Here is an 18,599-nt window from a genome sequence, read left to right as displayed (position 1 = left end):
GACGTCTGATCCTGAATGCCAATGCGGCAGAACCACCGATTAGGTATGATTCAAGAATGCGATAACACTTTTTCGCACAAACTGTTGATTATAAAAAATGATGCTTCGTTCAACTATATCTTAGGTAGCTATGTTAACTCGATTATGGGAATACTAAGCAATTTAGAATTCTTCATTAAAGCTTTTGCATTAAAAGTAGGATCTTAATGAAAAATTTTAAAGTCACGGTTAGTATAATTGTACAACTATAATCATTTATACTTCAACTCCGTGTTTGTAAAAGAATATTACAGCAGCTACATGCATAAGTAGAAAGAAAGGAATTTCTAAAATACGATCGTGTGGACTCTATGATACCTAGATATTTACAAATCTAGAATAAATAAAAATGAATGGAAGCTCTACGAAAATGATCGATATCTCATGGATTGATTCCTTTTCGTCATGTTGTATGTGCCACGGACGACGACTCTATACACGGAAATTCCCGTGGGTGACGTATAAAGTCGTCTGTAAGCTTTTCCTCGTCTCAGTCGGCCAACGCCAACGTGCCGTCATCTATTTATTCGTTTAAGATAGGTATGAACCGCTTCATACCGACTCGTGGAAAAAAGCTATTCTTGAACGGGGCAAACAAATCAAAACGATCGCAACAAATAACAGACAATAGATCTGTAACTCTGTACTAATTAATTAAAAGGGGAGAATATGCACTTCGTCGGGACGTTGATCATTGCGCTGCTCTTCATCGCTTGTGTTGTCGACTCCAGTGTCACGTCCGACAAAGGTAAGACCGAAGCATCGCCAACATTCAATTAAAATAAATGGGTAGAGCATCAGAAACTCGATTTGAGAATTTCAGATTCTTGGCGCCTCCGTTTGGAAGTTCAGGGGTCTTTGAATATACGATATCCAATCGTTTTTACAGGATTCAGATTAGAAAATTTTTCGATCTTCGTATTGAATTTTAGGATTTCAAGAATTTAATAAAGCTGCACCGTTCGCGCGGGATCGGAACTTCTACTTTCGGGAGGATTTCTTGAATTTAAATTTTGAAATTTTTTAAGTTAGTTAAGTCTTGGTCCTCTGCCCTCATATTTCGATAGCATTCAAGCTAGATTTATTAATGAATAATTTTAAGATTTTTGGGTAGATCTAACTTTTGTGAAGCTTCTAAACTAGGAACTGAAGAGCATGAATTACATCTGGATTCTCAATTTTAGATCTTAAGATTTTTTATTGCTCTCTAATTTCTTAACTTTGGGTTTGAAGACCCTGGGGGATTTCGCACTCTAGGAAATCCCCAATTTTGAAATTCGAAGATTTCCACACACAAATTCTAAATCTGTAATCCAGAAAAATCGATAACAATCGTTTACCTGTAAAATGCAATTTACTTTAATGAAGTGTCAATCAGAGGCGGAGTCAGGAGCCTTTCTTGGAGAGGGCGAAATATGTAAAAGTACATGAGTACATTTTTTAACCCTCTTTTACAAGATTTAAAATTTGCTTGTAAATTATATTTTAATATCTCTTTCTGATAATATAGCCTGAATAATTAAATTCACATTAATTATTTATATAGAATAATACACAATTTCATAATATTTTTCTATTTTATTACTCTTGGGGGGGAGGGGGGTGATCGTCCCTATCGCCCCCTCTGGATCCGTCCAGATCAAATTGTATGACGCTTCGAGTGAAATTTACGATGTTCCTCCAAATTCGCCCAATCGCGAAAGAGCGATCCCAAGAAATCCTAGATATTTATCTTAAACTGGTCAATTTTTGTCACGTATCTTCTTCAATTAATACTGAACCGTATCGATACAGCGTCAAAACCTATACAGCACACAACATTGCAGAAATGTTTCAAGAATCTTACGGTGCAAGATTTGGAATATTGCACGAAACATTCCCCAGACTTTGCAGGAATATTTATATGCCCGACCCTGCGCAATATTGCAGGAAATGTTCCTGCAACGTTTCGGGTAATAGGCCCAAAAATAGAAATAACGGTGTAGGTATACGTGGTACTCGATGTGCGCAGAATCGTATAGTAGCTATATATTATATTACATATCGTACATATGACCCGGAAATTTTGGGAACTATGATTTTAAAGAGAAAATCTTCTCACGTCACAATAATTGCCCCTCCGAAACAAACATTTTTTCCCATAAACTTTTTCTCGTATCATTAAAAAGAGCGGAAATATTTTAGATTTAAATGGTAGGTGATATTGCAGGTATACTTAACGGCAATGTATGCGCAATATTACAGGAATATTGCACGGCGATGTGGGCGAAATATTGCAGTAATATTGTATGGTAATATGTGCGCAATATTACAGGAATATTGCACGGCGATGTGGGCGAAATATTGCAGTAATATTGTATGGTAATATGTGCGCAATATTACAGGAACATTGCACGGCGATGTGGGCGAAATATTGCAGTAATATTGTATGGTAATATGTGCGCAATATTACAGGAACATTGCACGGCGATGTGGGCGAAATATTGCAGTAATATTGTATGGTAATATGTGCGCAATATTACACGGCAGTGTGTGCGCAATATTGCAGGGCTATCGCACGAACGTTGCCACTGCTATATTACCGTAATATTTCAATGCAACGTTGCTGCAACAAAGGGTGCTGTGGGGGAAGTGATGTAAATTCCATGGCGCGAGTGCGATGCTTCGCGTTCCCATAACGTGTTTACAGTATTGCAAAACCAGTCCCCATGCAAGTGCACAAGAAACCCGGTAAACGGCGTGCTCTGAACGATAAATCGTTTCCGCGTGCCGTTTACCACGAAACGACTATTTTCGTATTTACCAATTGTACGAATGAGAATTTACAGCGTAAATTAATCGAGCTTGGAGTTATTATTAAAAAGTAGATTATCTAACATTGCGCCAATGGAACATTACACAGAGGTGTCCCAATGTCCATTGCATATATTGCATTATTCGTGATCTCATCTTCTTAGCCTTACTTCCTTCAAATGTTATAACACACGCAAACGATCGATTGCGATTTTTCTCTCGAAAATTTGCAGCGTTATAAAAAGTGTATAAAAGGTATTCAAAAGTTATGAAACAAGTCGAAGCATACAAATTCTGCGCGAGAAAAGAAGTCGGAAAGTCTGTTACCACTTTGCAATCCGAGGCTTTGTTTGCAAGGTATAGATAATCTATAGGTATATAAATTATTTATATACCTATATATATATTGAACTATTTAAACTATTATTGATAGATTTATGGATTACACTGAACTAAATTAATTATTGATTTGATGAACCCCTAAATAATCAATATATCAATAAGTTCGAAAGATTTATTTATAGATAATGGTATATCAGTAGATAAATTTTGGTTTATGTATAAATCACTTATATATTAATAAGCTTCTTGTTGTATAATTATCTCCTGATCTATAAATAATTTATATATCCATATAATTCAAATGTACTTATATAACGGAATATATATTTATTCATACACCAATTCGTAAATATAAACGTATTTATAGAAATTATTTATAGTATAATAAGCCAATGTAGCCGGAAAGTTCAAATTTCAGTGAGAAACACGAGCGAATACGCGGCGAAAGTACTTTGCGCCGGTTAGCAGTAAGCATTTTCGCAGATTGCGAGGCATTTAAAATCAAAACGTACCTGTCCTGACAACGCTTCATTTGTCAAAGCTACGCGCCACCTTCAGTTTCGCGATTTTTCGCATGCTTATCGCGCTATCACACCGAACGTCCGTTCGATCGTGGTGGAACAATTTTTCTTACTCTATGTAAATTCACACACGAGAAGGGGAAGCTGGAACCAGCATACGCATGTACAAGCGAACAGTAACGTTTGATTTCCCGCTTTTGATTCGCTCGTAAAACGAACTTTATCTTCGCTATCTCGTCGCTCAAACTTTCTTGTTATTAGAACAGACCCTTCGTGGCAGCTCCTCCCGCTCTCGTCGCCGAAACAATACTGACCGCTGGAAGCTAGGAGTGAATAATTATGAATTGCGAACGAGTCGATAGCTAGCGACAGATTCGGACCCGAGGCTTCGGTTATCACGTTGTCTGTTTAAAAGATTTACGACTCGCCGTGGCTAGGACAAGTGTCGTAGGGTTGGCTGAGTATAAACACAGCGGTACCTGGGTATTATCAAATCGTTTACCGTAGAGCATAGGGCTTAGTAACAGTAACGACGAGGAAGAGATGTAATGCGAAACTTACTTATTTTCCCACCCTTATTAGCAGCTTAAAGTACCCGGCGTTGCCGGGGTGAAACTTTGATTTTCACAGAGTGTCAGGGGGGTGAAATAAGGGGGACGGGTTGGGATGTACAGATTTCACTTGGCCTTTATTTTCCGCAGGGTTCTAGAGAGTAATCATGCAAAATTTGGTTCAGATCGGTCAAAAAAAATCGGGATAAAAAGTAGGTAGCCTATATGTTATTCCCGGGCCTAGACTACGTGTATAGAAAATTTCAGAAAGGCGCGTTACGTACTTGCGACGTGATTGAGTAACAAACATCCAACGCACACTTTTGCATCTGTTATATTAGTAGGAAGTAGGATCTCATTCCGAAACTTACCTGGCTGTTAAATATCTGAACAGAGCGCTGAAAGTAAATCTTGAAAAGGAATGCCTATATTGCAAAACGGTGAAGAATTCTTCCATCTCTTTTGGCCCGCGGAATTTACTTGTTTCAGACTTTACCATAATATTGAGACACCCTGTATATCAGATAGCAAGGGAAAACAGTACGCACTTATATGGTCAGACGCGTTTGTCGAGCCCATATGACTGGAACTGTTTCTCTCTGCGACTACTCTTGTGGGCATTATGTGTTCTGAAAATTGTTTCGAGCTGGAGTTACTCGGATCGATGAGAACTTTACGAATCCGTACGATTCTTACAGTAATTTCATTAGCGAAATTTTGTTTGCAATGCGAGAAGAGAATGCAGTCTTATTTCTCGCACAGTAGGAATGGGCCTCTTATGCCATACGTTTAATAAGAAAATTATAGGATTCGGTGAGTTCCATGATTTCAGCTCGGTTTCAGTTCTGAACTATGTTTATCCAGTATTTCTTGAAATAAGAGCGCCACTGTTAACTTATGATCTTCATTCATCTTCTTTATGTATTTTTTTCCACAGAACTAACGATCAGTCTTCGAGAAGCATGGCTCAATAACGATTTCGCGATCGCCTTTTCAAACACCAAGTCGAGGAAGAAACCATCGGAGACCGCGGTCGAAACCCTTTTGGCAGTAAAATGGAGCGCGCGAACGAAAATGATGCTGATGCTCGACAAACGATCCAAACGAGGTGATTAAACTCCTGTTTATGCGTGTAATAACGCGTGTTATATTGCGACGAGAGAAAATCGAGAGATGCAACATCACAATTACAAAAGAAATACAGTCCGAGATAGTACACGACGTTTCGAAGACGCCTATTTTACGTCTGTTTTAAATCTGAACGACTGAATGTTCTGAATTGGTAACAAAGGCGTCTGTAAGACGTCTTAAAGACGTTCCGGTTAGTCAGAAATGGACGTCTCTACCTATACTCAGATAGCACACGGCGTCTTTAAGACGTCTTTCAGACTTTCAACACGTCTATAAGCCGTCTTTAAGACGTCTTTCAGACTTTCAAGACGTCTATAAGCCGTCTTTCAGACTTTCAAGACGTCTATAAGCCGTCTTTCAGACTTTCAAGACGTCTATAAGCCGTCTTTCAGACTTTCAAGACCTCTGTATACAGACGTCATCTGTATACAGAACCCATTTGAATGAAATGGCACGGTTATTCCTCGCATCAATATCTAAGTAGTCTTTATCATACCGATTTCTTTTTTAATGCTACAGTTTGTTTTTAATCATTAAAAAAACTCATTAAATTTCTCTCAGAGGAGCAGAAGCGAATACTCAGATAACACACGTCGTCTATAAGTCGTCTTAAAGACGCCTTTCAGACTTTCAAGACGTCTATAAGCGGTCTTTAAGACGTCTTTCAGACTTTCAAGACGTCCGGACTTCTTAAAGACGGTTTATAGACGACTTGTGCTATCTGGATATTCGCTTCTGCTCTTCTGAAAGAAATTTAATGAGTGTTTTTTAATGATTAAAAACAAACTGTGGCTTTTAAAAAAAAATCGGTATGCTAAAGACTACTTACAAGGGGAGGACACCATGTGGTAGACATCGATTTTTATGAGCCTTGGCATGATGGATCTATGTCGAAAATAAGTAAATAGGTGTCTGAGCGTTTACATGTAAATATCTCTATTATTAAGGTCTATTGGCTGAAACGCTCGGACACCTATTTACTTATTTTGGACACAGATCCATCATGCCAAGTGAGTACCTTGAACAAATGGGACTGGAGGATTTTCGCGTCGCGACGTAAGCCAAGCGGTTCAACCACCATCCGCAAATGATTAAACGTACCCTTCGACACATGCTGGAGCCACTTTTGGCTGCGGAGAGCCAGGACAAGTGATAGAAGGAATTTATTTCAGTAATCCTCGAGAGCCACGAGGAAGATGGCCATCAAACTACGGAACACATCCAAGTGGATCTCCGGACCGTTGATCCATCGTCGAGAAATATAATCGTCTCGATCCACCAGGGTCAACCTGGCGCCCAGATGGATGTCTATATCAACTGCATTTACCAAGGCTCGATACCTCTGAAGAGAAGCTTCCCCAAGTTTGCCGAAAATGAGAATTCTCACGTAGAAGTGGTACGTACCTAATTCTGAATTTTAAATGATGAAAGTAATGAACACAGCGTTCAGAAACGAATCTATGCGTCTGAATTGATTGATTAAAAAAGATCTGGACTCTGCTACTCTTTCATTATACTTTAGCCATTTTCCAATTTGGCTTATTATCCCGTGTTTCAATTTTGCAATTGCATACTACTACGTGCTCCCACGTTGGCGCTATTATTATACAGTGACGTGGAAGTTTATTCAAGTAGACCCTCGTTCGCGTCTCCCGGAGCTACCCTAAACTCAGGAGAATAACTAATTGCTTTCGTTCTTTTATTTGTCTCGTTTTAAGTTTCCATCTGCTCTAATACTGAAGATAAAAGTTTTCACGTAATCTTGCCTAGCGGATGTAATGGTCTCTCAAGAACAAAATTTGCCAGTCACTGTATCAAGAAGTATCATTCCCAATGAATAAAATGATTCAGAATTTCGGCCGTAAAGAATTTTTAAAAATTTAAAGTAAATGTTATCGGCGCACCGGTCCGGTCTATTTTTAAGAGATTAAATAAAAGCTATTGTGCAGATTTTAAGATTAAATTCCCAACGTTTCGGTCAGTATTGCGACCATTATCAGGGAAAGAATTAAATCAGCAAGAAAACTGCGTCGCAATACTGACCGAAACGTTGGGAATTTAATCTTAAAGTTTGCACAACAGCTTTTATTTAATCTCTTAAAAATAGACCGAACACAGATTTAAAAAAAAAATAACAAGAATCACACGAACTCCGGAGCATTGAAATTCTAATTCGAAATACTAGATATCCCGAAGCAATAACGAAGAATTATTTTTCGAAGAATTAATTGCGAAAGAATATTCAAAAGGGAGGGATATGCTACAGGGGCAAGGAAGATTCTTCTGAACTTTATTTATAAGCTGGAGAAAATGTGTAGTGTCTAATTCAAGTGGAATCTAGTTGAACTGAATTAGCATAGAAACTTGTTTCCTTCCATTTCGAAAAATTTCTATTTGTACAGAAAAAAAAAAGTTTGATTTTCTTCCCGGGCTTCTGACAGAGTTTCACTGTTCTGTTACGGGCTTCTATCTAATGACGTTAGAGATCGTAGAATGACGCGATTCCAAATATGGTCGGACCAAGGCTGTGCGCCTTTATTACAGTCAGGCAACCGGTAACTAGCGTAACCATGCGATTAAACCGCTGAATCGATTTCGATCCGCTTGGAATTAATCTTTATTGAATGTTCACGGCCCACTTTCTTGTCCTTGCAATCGAGGTACTGGAGAAAATAGAAGATACTTGGGCGTGTTACGGTTTAAGGCGCAAAAAAAACTCTTCAAAACGTCTTGAAAATTGTATTTTGTGAATAGCCAAACGGGCCAAAGTATCTAACCATGGAAACTAGTGTGACATCTTCGTGTTAATTACAAAAGAAATTCATATTCTAACGGGAAACGTATCAATTCTCTTTCCAAATTCCCTACTATATAATACAGATAATTCTACTATACAACTTAAAATGGAGCTACCTAGTATTTCAAGTTTTCATTAACTGTTTTAGGTTTATAAAAAAGCGCCGCGCTCCTTCAAGCTCTGGATAGTACTATTTGAAAGTAGATGTCATCTACTAACGGTCCAGTAAAATCTTTTGCAATCTTTTGCATCGTTTTTCAACTTTGGCTGTTATTTGTATATAAGGGAAAATTTAATTTTGAATTTTCAGTTGGCCTGGGTGCGGGATAGTTGTCTTTTGATTAGCCAAACACAACTGTAAAAAAATTTTGGAAAAATATTCATGTGTGCAGGTTCCTTTTTCTCCTAGAAATGATTATATAATCATACTACAGTGTTTAATAATCTATAGTGTTTTATAGATTTTTACAATCCTTTCGTTGCGGATAGAGACGTGGCGGAGATCTGAACGTCAATCTTACTTTATTAAACGGAATCACGTTTTGTTTTTTTTATGATAGAGCTCAATATAGTGGTGAATTTTAGAGAAACAACATCACCCTAACTATACCATGCAGTTTTCCTATAGTTTAGAAGGGTAAATATATATCAGGTGGACAGAGTCACAGCCCCATCCTGTATACATATCGCCATCGTCTTTATTATATTCAAAATAATAAAAGGATTAAGTACACGAAGTAACTGTTGTTTTATAAAATGAAATCCTCAATTTTAGGGCGGGGTGTGTAACAAAATTCGATATCCAGTATTTATTTATACCACAATTTCTGTTTAAACAATGAAGCTGTTCATGTTATGTTTATATATTTTATTGCTTTCCTGCATTTTAAGCAGGATGGCGTTTCAAGCTTATTTTTGCTTATATTGCCCAACGAACTATAGTCCCATTTTTCCCCCTCCTCTCTCTCTCCTTTGGGTCCCAGCAGCAGTAGCGCAGGTGGTCCTCCCATCTTTCCCCAGTACACCGCCCCGTGATGCTTAACTTCGGTGATCTAACGAGAACCGGTGTTTTCCTTCACGGCTACGGCCCCTGGTAAGAAAGACTCTGTTTATAATGTACCCGATTTTGAAGCAGCTGTATCTTCAGTTTAGGGAAAGGAGGAACCAAGTGAAGGTGTATCCGTCGTCGCCTATCATCCACGTGCTGAAACAGGAGAACTGTCCCAACAATCTGATCGACATGAACACCCTGCCAGACGGCCCCAGAACTAAGAAGTCCCATAAATCGAGTTCAAAACCAAATTGCTTCGAAAACTCTAAACGCACCGCTGAATGGACCGAGTTCGAAAATCATTTCGACGATCTTCGTAACTCCGATAGATCCGAGATTTTCGATCAATACAACGACGAGTTTGAAGGATCCCGTAAACTGAGCCAGGATCATCGTTCGACTCGGTTGGCTCCATCGAAGCGTCATGATAAACGTTTTTCCAAAGATAGCCGCGGGGAACGTCGCTTTGCCAGTGACCTCGATGCGGAACGATCGGATTTGCCCAGCCGCACGAAACGTTTTCATCAATGGACACGATCCCAACTAGGAGAATTGGATTTATTCAATGAATCGACCGCGAACTATAAACGGGTTCCGAGAAGAGGGGACATAGGAGTCCAAGTTATAGACGACAGGGGAGGTAATCGAAATGAATCATTTCTCAATTCGAAGCACCGAGCTTTAGTAATGATCGGCGTCAACTGATAGATTTAATTCTAATTCTGTTAGCCTGCCGCAACGATGGCCAGATAATTAAAACTCTGAACGAGCTGATCGACGCTACCAACATCATCCGGAGGGACGTAGAATTGAATGTGAGTAACAATATCGCTTAGAACTTATGGGAGGGCACGTGGCGGATATACTTTTATCGGTGCCCTTCAATTTCAGAGGCTGGAAACGCAGAAGCTACGAGAACTGGTCGAACATCATGTACACTGGCAGCCACACTCCGGTGAGTGAAGTTCCGCTGTGTTGAAAGAGAAGAAAACAAAAGAATCCTCAATCCCCACGCCGTGAGAACTTCTCTGTTACCCCTTATTGCGATCTCTTCCGCGCACCCTTTCGCACTGCTCTCGATTCCTTTTGCCCCAGTAACACTCTACAAGCGAAGTGTTTGATCATGCGGCAAAAATGGTCTCGCGTTGCAATAAATGTGCCCTTATCGAAAAATGGAACGGTATTTTGACTCGTACACAACGTTGGAGATGTCTCCTCTACCAGGTAGGACGAATCGTCTTCGCGATTATCCTTCGCTTCAACAACCGAGAAGACTAATATCCTATAGAGAAGAAGAATATCCCCGAGAAGAATAATTTCTTCGAAGCTGTTAGCAATAGCGCAGACTATAAGATAGAGCCTAACGCTATGATTTGTAGAATCATTTTCTTAAAGCAGATATCATTTACACGGCTCGGGTATGCCTCCCGCACCCCATCTCCGTTTTCTTCGTTAAATAAAACTCAACGAAGGCCAGGTCTCTCCCTTAGAAATAGCTCTATTCTTGACAACTCCTGACCCTGGATAATTCCACAAATCCAACGGCGGTAAATCCCAACTACAAAACCCAGACGACGGATCCGTTTGCTACAGGTGCAGTTGGTCCGTTGCCTACTTGCCGGTACAATTCACCCTGCCATCCGGACGTTGAGTGTCGCGACACAGCGCGCGGCCCAGAGTGCGGTCCATGCCGACCTGGTTACACCGGTGACGGACAACGTTGTATGAAAGTGGTCATAAACTGTGCGAGCAGGCCGTGCTTCCCCGGAGCCCTTTGTTACGACTATCCGGGCAGTTACAGGTACACTTCTTTACTGTCGTCTCTTCGCGTACGTGCGAGCTATAACGGATCAGTAAGTCGTTCGACATAACGTTGAGTGCGCTAAAGAACTTGACGAGGAACATTGTTGAGTTTGATGGCAGTTTGGACGGACTAAAGGATCCACAGTTTTATGGAAAGTTCCTGTTTGAAGAGATCGAAGGTTACCACTTTTAATCTAGACATTAGCCGGTAATACTCTGAAACGTGGATCTGAGGATTGTAATTCTGATACCCGAAAACACTGGTGACTGGATTAGGGATGAAGATAGTAGTTCGCTTGAACGTTGGGAGTAGAGGGGGCCAGGGATGATACAGTATAGTTTTTGGTTACCGCGTGGAGCAAATGTTATCGAAAACTTATTCGATTGCTCGCATCTTCAAGAATATATTACGTACCACTCAAGTATGCTTCAACATCATTATGTTCCTTTTACCCAATATACGAGTTGTTCGTGGTTGACCGTGTCTACGGGTATCAAAATTATGAACTGTAGCTTCATGTCTGAGGACATTTCTACATGGTGTTGAATGAGACTAAGAGTAGCATCATTCAATTCGTCTGATATCAGTTTTCTATAACTGGAAATCATTTACAGCACACTCGTTTCGTTCTAAATGTCATGTTGCTCCTTGGAAGATTCTACCTTCTTAATGGAGCTACCTTGGTTCGCAGAATGAATTCCCTCCAACATGAATGATCATTTATCTTCTCTTGTTTGTGAAATTTCTGTCCACTAGTTGCTTGACCTTTGTGCATCTATTAAATTGTTTTTACCACGAATAAGGAGCAACCAAATATTCTAGGTGCGGCAACTGTCCTGCCGGTTACATCGGTGATGGAAAAGATTGCGAGCGGCGGAAAGATGCTTGCGATACCAATCCTTGCTTTCCAGAAGTACAATGCGATTCAGTCCTTTACCCACCATATTACAGGTAGCAACGTAAAACCATATATATACAGATGTCCAACCTCCATCGTTCATTTCCTGGATTCTCGAGCTAACTTCTTTGCGAATTCCAAATTCCTTTGTTTTCATGGGAGTAAATTTTAGATGCGGTCCTTGTCCGAATGGCTACACGGGCAACGGTTCCACGTGCCTTGACATAGACGAATGTGAGCTGGCGCAACCTTGCTATCCTGGAGTGCAATGCCACAATATTTGTCCTGGATACAGATGCGATGCCTGCCCACGAGGATACATTGGCTCCACGATAGAGGGAATTGGGGTGGAGGTTGCTAAAATTCGTAAGCAAATTTGCAAAGACATAAACGAGTGCGAACACCACAACGGAGGTTGTAAGCCGAACGTGGAATGCATCAACACAGTAGTAAGCAACTAACCATTTATTTACTACGAGTAAGCTCTTTTCCATTCGATAAGCTTCGTTTAACGTAGACATAAGTCATGGAATATATTCACAGCTTAGGGGAGGCACACTCGTTCTATTTTGAAAAAACATTTAAATCAAGTCCCTTACTTGATACTATTCTGTGCGTCTCTTTTCTCCAAGATTTTAAGGGTTTCAGATATACATATCATTTCATGTGATATTACACATTAATCTAGAATTAATGAGGGGAGACGATTTAAAATGAAAATTCAGTCAAACGATCATGCCAAATATTAAGCTATTGTTGATATTCCAACCGTCGGTATTCTTAAATTCTTCCTGAATTATCTTTCGAATGGTTCCATTCTATTAAATATTAAATCATTGAAAGAAAGAAATAATGTGTACATACCTATATTACTCTTACATATTGATAAGAAATAGTTGAACCCACAGTAATTAAAACATTATCCATGAAAGAGACGTCATTAGACATCCTGCTGAAAGAATTATATTCACTGTCCTCCTATTTCAGGGTTCGCATAAGTGCGGTTCTTGCTGGAAAGGATATGTAGGTAACCGAACGGTCGGCTGTCAGCTTGCTCACAACGTTTGTCCAGATTTGATTGTAATTTGTGATAGGCACGCCGATTGTATCATCGATATGAATCAATACACGTGCAGGGTAATTATCAAACAGTGGAAACAGCAAAATAGTCTTCCCAATTAAAGAACTACTAATACTACTATTCCTAGTGTGGTCTTGGATGGGCTGGAGATGGATTTCTCTGTGGCGTAGACACAGACAGCGACGGGATTCCTGACAAAGCCCTTCAGTGTAAGGACCGACGCTGTCGCGTTGACAACTGCCCAGTGATTCCGAACAGCGGTCAAGAAGATGCCGACCAGGATGGCATAGGCGATGCGTGCGATACAGACGCTGATAACGATGGCGTCTTAAATCCATCTGACAACTGTCAACTGGTTCCGAATCCCGGTCAGGAAGATACAGACCAAGACACTCCAGATTCAGTTGGAGATGTCTGCGACAATTGTCCTACAGTTGGGAATCCCAAGCAAGAAGATACGGACAACGATGGTTTGGGTGACGCTTGTGACAACGACATCGACAATGATGGTAATTTGTTACCCGACAAAGTGGAGTCTCTTTCCTTTTGAACAAATCTAACGGTAACATCAAAAATAAAAGAGACCTACAGTAAGATCCATTTTACTTTGAAGGTATTCTGAATTATCAGGACAACTGTCCAATGAAAGTGAACCGAAATCAAACGGACGGTGATTTTGACGGGGTCGGTGATGTCTGTGATAACTGTCCTTACAATTCCAATCCGGATCAGTCAGACCGAGATGGCGATGGAGTGGGTGATATCTGTGATAATGATAGAGACAGAGACAGCGATGGTGTGCAAGATGACATTGATAACTGTCCAGATGTGGTCAATCCAGGGCAAAATGATGTTGATCATGATGGTGTAGGAGACGAGTGTGACGATGACATGGATAATGATGGAATACCGGATCATCAGGATAATTGTCCTTATGTTTACAATCCAAATCAACGTCACACTCAAAGTAAGTGCATAGCCATCAAATTGGAATGATCGCCAAATTCTCTAATAAATTCCCTGACAAAGAGCTCGATTCACATTTACACGCAAGCGACGATAACCACTTGGGGGTATTATTTTCAGATAGTATTGCTGGCGACGCTTGCTGGAACGACTACGACAATGACACTGTGATAAACGTCGAAGACAACTGTCCCAATAACAGCATGATCTGGACCACAGACTTCAGAAAATACTTTACGGTTGCTTTAGATCCCATAGGCACTTCCCAACACGACCCCGTGTGGAGGATAAACCACGGCGGCGCTGAAATACAGGAGCTCCTGAATAGTGATCCCGGAATTGCTGTCGGTAACAGACTTTTGTACAATAAAGTGAAATGAATTATGAAAATTAAGTCGGAAGAATCTTTACAAAATGGGATTGAGAAATACCTTAAATCATAATTTCTATGGTACGCTTTTACCTCCGTCAACAGGGCCGGACATTTTTAGCGGCGTAGACTTTGAGGGTACGTTCTTCGTCGACGACGATTACGATGACGACTGGCCTGGTTTCATCTTCTCTTACCAGAATAACCGTCGATTCTACCTTGTATGCTGGAAACAGGGTCTGCAACCATACTGGATGCCTAATCCGTTCAGAGCAATCGGAGAACCAGGAATCTACTTGAAACTCGTTAACTCGGAAACTGGTCCCGGTGAATACCTCCGGAACAGTCTCTGGCACAATGCGGACGTTCCTAATCAGGTGAAGATCCTTTGGAGAGATCCGAAGATGTTTGGCTGGAAGCCGAGAGTTCCGTACAGGTGGCACCTGCTGCACAGGCCAAAGATTGGCTTGATTAGGTTCCGTCTTTACGACGGCAAGGAGATGATAGCAGACTCCGGAAATGTATATGACTCCACCCTGCAGGGGGGTCGCCTTGGAGTATACTGCTTTTCTCAGCAGATGATCACTTGGTCTAATCTACTGTATTCATGTGAAGGTAAGGTGTCGACAAAAAATAATGAGGAATATGAGATCACTGTTTTGTTCTCAATTAATTGTGACATTACATTCATAGCTGCGTACAGGGTGCTAACCAGTAAATCGAATTGATATTTAATTGACATTATTACGCTTTCAGCCCTGGAAATATTGGGAAAGGTAAATTTGAAATTGTAGATGTTTCTCCGGTGATCAACTAACTTTTTCTCCTCTAGAGTCATTTCTTTGTTATTGGTGTTCCCTATTGTTTAGCACTCCGCTAATCAACTAAGTAAACGTGTTACCCAAAGAATTGAAGATACATTTGCTACGTCTAATCGGAAGTGTATAATATTTACTTATTAGCAATGTAGCGAACAAAGTGACATTATCTTTCTATGGGTAATTTGATAGTTCCTTCTTCAGTTTCTTGCTTCATGGAAAACACTGTTCTCCTCAGTGGCAGTGTTACGATAGCTTATTTCATCTTAAACATAAAACGTCTTCTTACTTAGATTTTACGAAATTCAAATAAGACGCATAAAACATAAATACATTTGTAATTATGCGCGAATTCAGGAAACTCCTATACTTTTACATATTCACAGAAGAGATTAACTGTTGCCATATCTAATCCTTCAGTGATACAGTAATTGAAACTTTGGTGAAATTTTAGTAATGATCATCTTCAAGATTTATTACTTTACTAGTTTTTTAGCCCGTCTTCGCCAGGCATTACTATCCTATATAACAGGGTTGACGAACTGGGGGCTCGCGGGCCACCGGGGGCACCTCCGCCTTGCTGCTACGCTGAACGGCCCCGCTCCATACCTACAGACTCTGACGATCGCAGGCGAAAAGAAAAGGAAAGAAAGAGAAATCCACTGCGATCGTCAGAGTCTGGTAGGTATAGAGGGGGGTTGTTCAGCGTAGCAGCAAAGCGGAGGAACTCCCGGTGGCTCGCGAGCCACCAGTTAGTCAACCCTGCTATATAATAAGACGCGTAAGATAACCACAATTTTTGTTGGAAACTCTGTTAGAAACAATTTTCGCTGCGAAATACGAAATTTTACAACTTTTGCGTATCAGAAGGGTCTCTGTACTTGTCTAATTGATCTCCTAAGGGGCCTAAGTCACATACGTGCCCAGACTCACTGCCTGGTGACATTTGAGACCCTCCCCTAGAATCGAAATAACTCACGGTATTATTACAACAACTAATGTGTGACAAAGATCCCGAATCCAAAAAGTTTGTGGAGCATATTCACTCTTACAAAACCGCTTTTTCGAAGTTACCGTCGGCTACGAAAGAGAGAAAGCATGATACTTTGTCTCGCTTCGTCTTTCAGCTCGTGCTCGAGCAGCGAGCTCGACCCGCGTGCAGGCTTAGGTACATACAAGGTCATCATTTAATCTTGCAACCCGCGCTCGCGCGAACAGACGGAAATGGCAACACCGCCTCACGGACGTATTCCACCACAACCATGTACCGGCCTGGTACAAAAATTGATAGAAAAAAATTAAGTAAATGTAAAATATGTTAAATTATCCATCATTAAGAGGGAATAATTTTTTCTCATTTTTCGGCGCAAATTGTATTCCAATATCTTTTATATTTCAAAAGTTATACGAAAAAGGCCCCAAATTTTTCAACCTGGGCCGGGAAATTCTAAGTAGCTCTTTGCGACATTAATTTGAAAGAGAACATCCTAAAATTATCGAAGCTCGGGCTTCACTGCTGTCCAGCGGTCGTTTGGTGCATGGTTGCAGTGGAATGCGTCCGTGAGGCGCTGTTGCCATTTTACAAGTTCGCGCGAGCGCGGGTTGCAGGATACAACGCTGACCCTGTACAATGCAGTAGCGGCTACAACATTGTACGTAATACCTATTTTAGGCCACTCCTAGTCCCTACTACCCATTATCGAATTTTCCAGGTTTTGGATTTTTTACGGCATCTTTGGTTGCCAGGAAACTTCGTGCCGAATCTGAACATTGTAGGTCATCAGGACCTACGAGTACGAAAAAAAGCCGCTGAAAAGATTTTGTTAACAAACGAACATCCATCTTAAGCGCCTTATTATATAGGATAGCCTTACCAATAATTATGCTTCTTTTTTAATAACATTCTACTCCCAATTGTTTGTGAATACCATCCACATTAATTTGATAATAATTTAACGAAAAGGTGCCTTTAGACAGTAGAAAGTGTATTTTATTTTTATCACTGAATTATCAGTTGCGGCAAAAGCGTTATCTGTATTAAAAAGTACTACTGCCTTCGTCAAATTAATAATGGTAATTGGAACTTTTCAGAGACTGTCCCACGGTCAGTATGGGATGACTTGCCTCCAAATCTGAAGAAGGAAATAGGCATAGATTCGAACGACGAAATTAGATTTCGCGCAGCTCAAGGTCATGGTGACTATGGGGTGTACTAAATTTTCAATTCGATCAACGAAATTCTGTAACTTTTTTTTCTTCGTTTCATTAAACTGCGTGGATTTCGTTCGTCTCGCAACTAAAAATATCCTTACGTGTATATATTTACAATTTTATATATACTTTATTCAACACTCGATCGTCTCTGGCAAAGCCTTGTTCTATGATTAAAGTTTGCATCTGTATTTCTGAAATTCGGAACTTGTAACATTTAATATAAGTGTAATTAAAGATACAACATGACAAATGCCCTTTAATGAATCTTATCCTTCTGCGAAAAGGAGAAGCGAATCTATTTGGAAGATCTTAGGCGTACGTAGATTATACTTTTGGGAATGTGCATAACGAACTTAACTAATAGGGAGAAGTTGAAGTCTAGACAATATTACAAAGATTTGTTACTTCGACGATACACACTCGGATGTTTTCATTTTGGTATATATTTTTTTTTTCGTTTTTTTTCTGTCTGGGTATAGAACTGCTATTTATAATGCTATAGAATGAAGAAACTGATTTTGTTGTTAAAAAATCTATATACAAATGTTCGTGCAATAAAATGCATATTATTCCAGATGTTGATCAACTTGGAGAAGTAATTGTTACAAAAATTTTATGTCACTAAATATGCATAAAATATGGGAATATTATGATGAAGAGAGTTTTAAAATTCATGTACTTGTTCAAATGATGAATCTACTGGACATATATTTACTAATAACACAAGTGTACAATAAATATCAAAATAAATAGTATAGAAAAAGTACTTGGGCTTTCTACAGACAGAAAAGTAATAATTATCGATTAATGGCTTTAGGCCACTTTGAATAAACTATCGCTACAGCTTCCTTCTCTGCTTGAACCATCGAAAAAACTATTTCCACAATAGAATAACGCAAATAGTTTGGGGCAAATTTAATGCCCCGCTCTACAGAAGTTTTTTCCATTGCTGTGTAGTGAGTTTTGATTTATTTTGCCTATTATCGAAGAAGAGAGTATGTATTTAGCGTGTCACCGGCGAGAAGAAAGTTAGTTAATAGATGAATTTTACTCATGCAATCATTTCTAAGTTCTGAATAAAATTTGTTTCACACAGAATTAATTTGTAATCTTTACCAGTTCACACACACACACACTTTGTGGCAGTGGTCACTCAGAGCTCGATTGCTAAGGCAGTTGAGCGCTATTCAATGTAAAGGAGCAAGAATCCTCTGTGAATAACC

At 39.8% G+C, this 18,599-nt stretch overlaps 1 protein-coding gene across 1 annotated transcript; it reads left to right on the top strand.

The window, feature by feature from the left end:
- Positions 1-18,474, top strand: Tsp (Thrombospondin). The gene is made up of 16 exons (XM_076809485.1): positions 1-43; positions 701-787; positions 5,184-5,354; positions 6,550-6,773; positions 9,322-9,865; positions 9,955-10,040; positions 10,117-10,180; positions 10,819-11,026; positions 11,852-11,980; positions 12,100-12,376; positions 12,915-13,064; positions 13,136-13,517; positions 13,622-13,975; positions 14,095-14,322; positions 14,450-14,959; positions 17,254-18,474. Exons 1-16 carry the CDS (start codon positions 16-18, stop codon positions 17,376-17,378), a joined length of 3,567 nt encoding a protein of 1,188 aa, XP_076665600.1. The 5' UTR covers positions 1-15; the 3' UTR covers positions 17,379-18,474.
- Positions 18,475-18,599: the final 125 nt, after the last annotated feature.

This window comes from Andrena cerasifolii, chromosome 1 (genome assembly GCF_050908995.1).
Source record: "Andrena cerasifolii isolate SP2316 chromosome 1, iyAndCera1_principal, whole genome shotgun sequence".
Classification (NCBI taxonomy): Eukaryota; Metazoa; Arthropoda; class Insecta; order Hymenoptera; family Andrenidae; genus Andrena; species Andrena cerasifolii.
The sequence above is the reverse complement of the archived record's forward strand: the minus strand, read 5'-3'. Positions and strand labels throughout refer to the sequence as shown.